This window comes from Tiliqua scincoides, chromosome 9 (assembly GCF_035046505.1).
Source record: "Tiliqua scincoides isolate rTilSci1 chromosome 9, rTilSci1.hap2, whole genome shotgun sequence".
Lineage (NCBI taxonomy): Eukaryota > Metazoa > Chordata > Lepidosauria > Squamata > Scincidae > Tiliqua > Tiliqua scincoides.
The window spans coordinates 6,566,533-6,575,381 of record NC_089829.1 but is presented as its reverse complement, the minus strand read 5'-3'; the positions used below and the strand labels follow the sequence as shown (position 1 = coordinate 6,575,381).

The window sequence follows — 8,849 nt, the reverse complement described above, 5'->3', positions numbered from 1 at the left end:
AAACTCTGATCCCAAACCTCCACTGCCTTGTGGCTACATCCAGTTATGGAAAAGGCTTCAGGAGTCAACCTCGAGGCAAAATCCGGACCCAGAGTCCCTGAGGCAGTTCATGGCTGAACACAGTCACGTTCTGGCAACTCCTGCAATGTCGCTGGAACCAACCGTATTGGCTTCTGCCTTTCCATTGGACTATTTCAGCGACGTGGAGAGGGGGGATTTGCTGCATGGGTAACAGCCTATCCTCCATACCTACTTTACCCAGGCTTCGCGCACTGGAGAGGACACTCTGTTCCAGAAACACCATTCAGAGCGTGACACCATAGTCTTCCGAGACTGAAGGATGCCAACAACATGATGTATATTTTAATACGGTAGACTTGACACTACCATGATATGCGACGGCACTTGGAGAAATGTGTCAGATCTGTGTTTTTAATGGCTACTATGAAGATGCTTTTAACAATGGTAGTCAATGGGGCTCACTCCTGGGTAATTGTGGGTAAGATTTCAGCCAGGATAGTTCATTAACAACAGTCATTCATTATGATACTTGCAATCAGTAAGAAAAAAACAGGCCAGCAGGAATGCACACAGTGTTTGTCAAACTGTGGGTCGTGAGTCCACTTCAGGTGCGTCCCCATTGGTTTCAATGTGTATTTTATTTTTATTAAGTGACTGCATTTGGCGAAATGTGACTGATCTGTGCTTTTAACAGTGGCAGTCAATGGGGCTCACTCCCAGGTAAGTGTGGGTGTTCTTGCTGTAAACTCGTGCACGTGGGAGCCTGCCAACACGTGTTCTGCAGCCAGCTGGGGAGACAGCCACAGAGCCGGCTTCTCCTGCCAGGGCTCCTGCGGTGTGTCTCTCTAGGCTTTCGCAACTTTATGGTGAGGCGTCGCTCTGTGCTTCGAGTTTCCTATGCAAGGTGAGAGGCCGGCTCAAAAGGTGTCCCTGGCGGGTCACCATAGAAACGGGGATCGGAACGTCCGGGTTGCTTTTCCTGTGCGTCGCTCTAGCCCTTGGCGTGTCCATGGTAGGCCCCGCTTCGCAATGAGGAGAGGTTCATCAGAGAGAGGTAAAGGCCTAGAGCGGCACGCCAGTACCGGAAACTCGTGTCCGCCGCGGCTCCTCCTCGATTTTCGTCCACTGGCGTTCGGCGGCGGTCGGAAGGGGTGGGGCGGCGCCGAGTCCGCGTGTGTGCAGCGGGTAGCGCCTTCTCGCTCGCCGGCCGGCCGGGTCATGTCGTGGCTGTTCGGGCTCAACCGCGGCGGGGGCGGCGCTGGGGGGGACGCGGGCCCCCCCGCAGGTGTCGGGGCCCCCCCGCTGCCGCCTCCCCCCGGAGCGGCCCCCGCGGAGGGCGCTGGCGAGAGCAGCCGCCCCAAGGACAAGTGGAGCAACTTCGACCCCACCGGGCTGGAGCGCGCCGCCAAGGCCGCCAGGGAGCTCGACGCCTCCCGTGAGTCCGGAGGGGGTGGTGGGGACCAAGGGGAGAGCAGAGGGGGGCAGTGGGAGTCAACGGGGGGCTGTGGGGACCAAGGGGAGAGCAGAGGGGGCCAGGAAGGGGGCAGTGGGAGTCAGCGGGGGGCTGTGGGGGCCAAGAGGGGGGGTCAGAGGGGGCCAAGGGGGAAGAGGGAGGCCAGGAAGGGGGCAGTGGGGGCCAAGGGGGTGCCAAATGGGGGGGCCATAAAGGGTGCATTGGGAGCCAAGGGGGTGCCAAAGGGAAGGTGGGGCAGTGGGAGGCAAGGGGTGTATTGGGGGCCGGGAGGGGTCAAGGAGAAAGTGGGGATCATGCGGGAGAAGCAGGGCCAAAGGGGTCAAGAGGGGCAGAAGCAGGGAAGAGGGAAAGACGCCACCTGCTGAGTCTGGCCCCTGGTCCAGCCAGCCCAACATTCCTGGTCTGACTGGCAGTCGTGCTTTCTGGACCATTGAACTCCTTGAAGCACTTCCAAGGAGAGTGGAGAAATACAGTCCGTCCCTTCTGGGTTTCCACAGGGGGGGAGGAAGGGTCTTTCCCAGCCTTACTTGGAAGCAGGGTTAGGAATTCTAACATTTGCTGCTGGTGCTTCATCAAATGGGCACTGGCGTCTGCCTAAGGAGAATCCATCTAATCCGGCATTGTCAGCACAGACAGGCAGTGTCTGTCCAAGGTTTTGAATAGGAGTCATTCCCAGCCCTCTTGGAGATGCTGCCAGGGATTGAACCTGGGACCTTCTGCCTGTGAAAGAAGTATGACTGAGCTTTGGCCCCTGATCCTTGGGTAAAGTGCTAGATCCTGGAAGCAGTGATCAGAAAGGGTTAAATGAACCTGGAGGCTCTGTGGTCCTTTTGCCCCTTTCTGAATCTGGCAGGCAGGAAGGAGAGGGAGGTCAAAGTGATTCAGTCTGAAGTAAGGATCAGGCTCCTGGAGGAAGCTGTTGATTCAAATGGGAGCAAAGGTTGAACTAGATCTATGGTGTGAACCTCCTTTAAATGGCAGCCCTGGAGGGTCTGTCTGGTTCTCCTTTGAAGAAGCATTTGTGCAGGGTCAATGGCTGCATTCTGGCAGCGATTACATCAGCGTCTCTCAGAGGAGTTGCCCTTTGGTCTTACAGTGGTGACACCTACAGGGTCAATTATTGGTGAATCCAGAATAGGAGTTGCTTCCCTGTCCACATACAAGCCTGCTTTAAAGCGGTCATTATTAGCAACATTGACTGGCAACTTCTCTCTAGGATTGTAGGCAGGGGTCTTTCCTGGCCCTACCTGGAGAGGTTACCTGGGTTAACCTATATCCTTAACATGCGATCTTGAAGCACTGACAAGCTGAGCCATCTGCTCTGAGCGTGGGAGGATGGAGGCCAGGATGGAGGCCAGATCAGAATGAAACATCTGAATTGTTGTGGCTCTTGAAAGATAGAGCCTTCTTTCAATTGTAAAAATCCTTACGGGGATTTAAATTAGCCTGCCTATGTAAATCGCCTTGAATAAAGTGTTGAATAAAGACCAAGAAAGGCGGTATATAAATACCTATTTAAAAAAAATCCACTTAGCTATATCCTCCTCTTCCCCCAGATCAGGTTGTGAACTGAAAGAGGCTGAACCTGCAAAAGTTTGGTTTTTGTTTTGCTGGCTCAGTAGTGGTTAGTTCCTTTAGTTTTTTTGGTAAAGCAAGTGGGACGCAAACTGATACATGAAAAAATACTATGTGCTGAAAATTAAGTGATCTGAGATCTTCATCAGGGGTGAGAAACTTAGGTTTTTTGTTTTTTTTAAGAGAATATTCCTGTCAAGGAAAGAATCCTCAAAGTGTTTTTCTGAAGAAGTATCAAGTGCTTCTTCTTTCTGAAGAGACCTGCTTGGTTTGGAACCAGGTGTGCATCTGTGGGAAGGCACTCAGAGTGTTTGATGTGCGAGCATAGTGTTCTTTTTTGTGATCTTTCACAGGCGCCATGTTGCATGGTGTGTCTCTCACAGAGACCCATTGCTGATGCAAGTGCGGGCTTGTGTGATGCTCTGCATAAAAGTATTGTTTGCAAATAGAAAGCATGTCAGGGAGCGCCAGCCTAGCCTTCTCCATGGCATGCTACTTTTCTGTGTGCGAGGAGCCTTCTCCTAGGCCTCTTTGATGCTTTCCACTGAATGCATGGACCTCAGGCACCAATGTTGAGTGTGTGGTGGGTGGGCATGGTTCAGCACTCCCCATGAACTTCTCTAATAGGGTTTCTTAAATAACATTGTAATTTTTAAGTTAATGTATAATATAACCATCAAGTAATTGTACTGCATCCTCACGTGGGAACCTTTAATATGCAGGCCACAAACACAGACCCACAAGTGAACATGAATTCAGAACATGCTAAACGACAATCCTTGTGCTATTCAGAAGCATGAGAAAGTACCGTTAGCTGCACACAGTCGGCAGCAACCCGAATGGTGTTTAAAGGGTCAGTGCATCACATGTCACACGGAGTCTCTCTGCTTTCTTATATTTTCACTTTGTTGAATCTGCCTCAGATAGAAAATGGGAGCCATTTTTCCAGGATTATGTCCTCCTAGTCAAGGTCATTTGATGCTTTCTGTCCAGTTGTAGTTTTATATGTTAAAAGGAGGTTTGTTTATGCTTCTGATCGAGAGAGTTTTTTTTTTTTTTTTGCGTTTTCCATTTCAGAGCAGTTTGGTGCTTTGCAACTAAAGTGTGTCATTCCTTGGAGTTGCATTCCTGGAATGGAGCCCCTGTCAAATAGGCCTGCCCTAACAGATTGACTTACTACTATTGGGTTGGAGGGCATAGGAACTGCCTAGAGCAGCTATTTTCAATCAGAGTGCCACAGCATATTGGTGTGTTGTGCATGCTCCATGGGAGTGTTGTGGGAGTTTGGGAGTGGGTCATTTATTTAGAGGGCCATTGGGGGATGTGACCCTCCAAGTGGCAGTGCAGTGTGCCTTGTCAATTGTCCAAAAAGTGATGGTGTGCCTTGAGTTTAAAAAAAAAAAAGGTTGAAAATCACTAGGCTAGAGACTTTGGGTCTTCAGGCTCGGCTCTGCCTGGTAGAAATGTTAGTTGGTTGGGCCAATTGTACTGACGGATGTGTCCTCGTTGCTAGGACATGCAAAAGAAGCCCTCAACCTTGCCCAGATGCAGGAGCAAACAGTGCAGCTGGAGCAGCAGACCAAGTTGAAGGTGAGTGGAACCTCCACGTCACAGGTGCAGTTTTGATTTTCACCCCTTGCCCAGTCACCATTGGGAGCCTTGGATTTGGTGTGGGCCAAGTGTCTGCTGCTGGGCCTTTTAATTTTTTGAAGATCTGTTTTGTCTTGGCTATGTGGGCACTGGCAGCTTCAGCAGCGCTGTTTCCGGTGACAAGCTTTTGGGCTTTTTTTTTGTAAGCATGTGCCCTGAGTTACACATTCACCAAGGGAGAGGGCAGTGTCCATTCTTGAGGACTTACAAAGTAAGATTGATGCAAGGAAGATATCACAGGAGTGAAGGAGGAAATGGATGTAGGGATGAACAGGGTATGAACATGCAGTTATTTTCTTGAGAGAGGAAGGTGGTCTGTATCCTGGGGGGCTTACAATCGGATACAGTGCTGCAATAGGGGGTGATTGGTCCCAGCAATAAGAGAAATATATACTTTTTGCAGCAGAAAGCTGGGTAGAGGGGAGGAGATTGCAACTGCCTCCTTGCTGGTTTTTTATCGCTTTCGCTATTCCCCTTCTTTCTTGTCTTTTCTAAACCATCCCTGGACATCACCATGGTCCTTGTTTGCCCGTCCTAGGAATACGAGGCTGCCATAGAGCAACTGAAAAACGAACAGGTTCGGATACAAGCAGAGGAGAGGCGGAAAACGCTGAGCGAAGAGACAAGGCAGCAGCAAGCAGTAAAGTCTTTATTCTTTATTATTTCCCCGGGGCAATCATGTCAGACCCTGTTCCCCAAAGCTCATCACCTTGGTCTGTCTTGACATTTAACAGTTTCTCTCTCTCTTCTCCAATTTTCTTTTTCCCAAAGAGAGCTCAGTATCAAGACAAGCTGGCCAGACAGCGTTACGAAGACCAATTGCGACAGCAGGTGGGTCCCACCAGGCTACTGGAAAGTCACCTGGGTTTCCAACTGTGTCCCAACTGCAGTGAGAAATGAGCTTGAAATCAAAGCTCTCCAGGAGTTTTGGGGAGGCATTTGACTGGGGAGGGTATAGTCTGGAAACCTGCACGAAAACCCTCCGTTTGGGGGAATGCATGATTTTGTGATGTCCTTTCCTTGAAAGCATAAACTGCTTCCTACTGATTCAGATGAGCGATCCCTCTGGTATTAGTGCCGACTGGCAGCATCTCTCCAAGGTTTTAGGCAAGGATCTTTCCAGCCCTACCTGGAGATGCCTTAGGATGCAATCCAAACGCAGTTTCCAGCACCGATATAAGGGCAATGGAGCTCCAAACATTCTTTTACTTTGAGGAGGCTTCCATGAGTTCCACCCAACTGCAGGATGCAGCACATGCCCCATTGGCACCCTGTGCCAGTGTTGGAAAGTTGGTTAAGATTTGGGCCTTAGAATTTTCTGTTTTAAGCTGGCCTCCTTCAAACTGGCCTTTGTCAGGGAGATATAACTGTAAGAGAGGAGCTGTAGCTGAATCAGGGATGGTTCTGTAACTCCAAGATGGAGCACCTACTTTGCATGAAAAAGGTCTTGCATTTTAATTGCCAAGTAGGGCTAGGAAAGGCTCTCACCCCAAAGCCTGGAGAACCTCTGTGGCTGCAGCAGTGTCTGCAGCACTGAGCTAGATTGGCCCAGGCTCCGTGACATAGCAGGCTGCGACTGCAACTTCCAGCCACTTTCAGAGCAGGCCTCCCACCACTTCCTTTACCTGACAATTTTCACTGCCAAGAGACTGAATCTGGACCCTTCTGCGTGCAGTGCCTGCAATGTGAACTTGGAAGGCGTTCCTCTCCTCCCCAACACTCCCAGCTGTGAGTGATGTCATTTATGGGTGGGATTTTTGTCTCCACAGCAACTGCTTAACGAAGAGAACTTGAGAAAGCAGGAGGAATCCGTTCAGAAGCAGGAGGCCATGAGGCGCGGTAAGGTGCAGTTCTGTCTCCTCCCTTTTATTGAACTGATGAAGCTGATGTAGCCGAAGCTGACCATTTGTTGGTGTCACTCAGTATTGTCAGCGCTGGCCTGCAGCAGCCCTTTAGAGCTTCAGACAGACTGGCTCCAGGGACTGAACCTGGAACTTTACTGCATGCAAAATAAGCTCATTCTCTGAGCTGTAGAACCCTCCCGGAGTCAGGAAGACAAGAGCTGTTACCTTCCTGCCACCAGAGCCTACCTAGTCCTTTAAAGTGCACTACTTCTGTGTGTGGTGCTTCTGTTTAGCTAGACAACACAAAACTTGGTGGAGCATTTCATTGACCTTGCCAAAGGCAGTGGTGCACACTTGGTTAGGTCCAGCAGGGCAGTTCTTACCTTCTAATGATCTTGCATTCTTCCCCTGCTGGTGCTCTTGCTTCACATCTCTCACAGAAGAAAACCCCTCTCCCCCCCCCAGTTTTATTCTTTGTTCGCTCCTGGGTCTCCCTCACTCTCCTCCATCCACCACCCTCTCTCAAATGGTGAATGCAGGTCTTTTGAAGGCAACATGGCCTTTTCGTCCACAGCCACCGTGGAGCGGGAGATGGAGCTCCGGCACAAGAACGAGATGTTGCGGATTGAAGCTGAGGCTCGAGCCCGGGCAAAAGCAGAGCGGGATAACGCCGACCTCATTCGAGAACAAATCCGGTTGAAAGCTGCTGAGCACAGGCAGACGGTCCTGGATTCCCTCAAGTACGTTCTGGGACGTGAATGCTGTTCCACTTTTGGGTGGGCTACTCCAATTTCTGCTGGCGTGTGCAAGATTGGCAGAGTAAAAGCAAATGCCGAGGGCCTCTTAAGTCATTTCTGCCCAACGTTGCATCTACACAACAGGGATCAAATGTGTGCACCTGTGGGCCAGGCAGAAATGGGTTTATTCATTTATTTTCAACGTTTTTACATAAGAACAGCCCCACTGGATCAGGCCATAGGCCCATCTAGTCCAGCTTCCTGTATCTCACAGCGGCCCACCAAATGCCCCAAGGAGCACACCAGATAACAAGAGACTTGCAAGGCCTCCTGGGAATTGTAGTTAAGAACATAAGAACAGCCCCACTGGATCAGGCCACAGGCCCATCTAGTCCAGCTTCCTGTATCTCACAGCGGCCCACCAAATGCCCCAGGGAGCACACCAGATAACAAGAGACCTCATCCTGGTGCCCTCCCTTGCATCTGGCATTCTGACATAACCCATTTCTAAAATCAGGAGGTTGTGCATACACGTCATGGCTTGTACCCCATAATGGATTTTTCCTCCAGAAACTTTTCCAATCCCCTTTTAAAGGCATCCAGGCCAGTTGCCATCACCACATCCTGTGGCAAAGAGTTCCACAGACCAACCACACGCTGAGTAAAGAAATATTTTCTTTTGTCTGTTCTAACTCTCCCAACACTCAATTTTAGTGGATATCCCCTGGTTCTGGTGTTATGTGAGAGTGTCAAGAGCAGCTCCCTATCCACTCTGTCCATCCCCTGCATAATTTTTCTTGCTGACTTTTATGGTTTTCTCTTTTGATGACACTTCTGGCTTCCACGTCACTCTTGCCGGCAGAGGAAGAGGGTCAGGCAGTTGGTTACTAGAGAGTTACCCTAGAAGTAGAACCCGGAAGAGTTTTTCAACCATTTTCAACCTGTGTGTTCCAAGCTCCTGTGGCACACCTATGGACCTGCTGCAGCACACTGCTTGAAAATCACTGTAGATTTAAGGCTTAGCTAATTGGACAGGGCTGCCCTCATTATCCATGGGGGTTCTGTTCCAGGACCCGCTGCAGATCAGGAAACCTGCGTGTGGCCTCTTCAGCCCTCGGAACACCGTCCAGAGGCAACTGGAACACATCTTCTGTTGCCTCTGGAGGATGCATGTGGGTCTACCCTGCAGGTTCAGGGACCCACAGATAATGAAATCTGCAGTTCCCAAATCTGTGGATATAGTGGACCCACTATATTGTACTCCTCTGGTATTAAGCTCCTCCATCTAGCAGCTCAGATGAGACCACAGTCTGCCCACTTCTGCATCCTTTTGCAGGAATTATTGCAGCTGGTAGCCACAAGCAATCCACCAGAAATTGGTTGCTGGTTCACCAGTGAACCAACATCTCCCTCACTCCTGCAGCAAAACACCAACAAGGTGAGGTCAGAATGGGAAGCCTTTTCTTCTTCTTGTCATGTTTTAATGCTTTCAAATGGTATCGGTTACTCTGATTGTTGCAGTGTTCCCAAATGCAGCAACCTCTGCCT

General features: G+C 50.2%; 1 protein-coding gene across 1 annotated transcript in view; it reads left to right on the top strand.

The window, feature by feature from the left end:
• Nucleotides 1-1,190: 1,190 nt before the first annotated feature.
• LOC136659986 (ATPase family AAA domain-containing protein 3) overlaps nucleotides 1,191-8,849 on the top strand; it is a 43,752-nt gene continuing 36,093 nt past the window's right edge. The window contains exons 1-6 of the mRNA XM_066636911.1: nucleotides 1,191-1,456; nucleotides 4,584-4,660; nucleotides 5,259-5,360; nucleotides 5,492-5,551; nucleotides 6,490-6,559; nucleotides 7,139-7,304. Coding sequence (XP_066493008.1) covers nucleotides 1,240-1,456; nucleotides 4,584-4,660; nucleotides 5,259-5,360; nucleotides 5,492-5,551; nucleotides 6,490-6,559; nucleotides 7,139-7,304 — 692 coding nt within the window. The 5' untranslated portion in view covers nucleotides 1,191-1,239. The remainder of the gene's footprint in view (nucleotides 1,457-4,583; nucleotides 4,661-5,258; nucleotides 5,361-5,491; nucleotides 5,552-6,489; nucleotides 6,560-7,138; nucleotides 7,305-8,849) is intronic.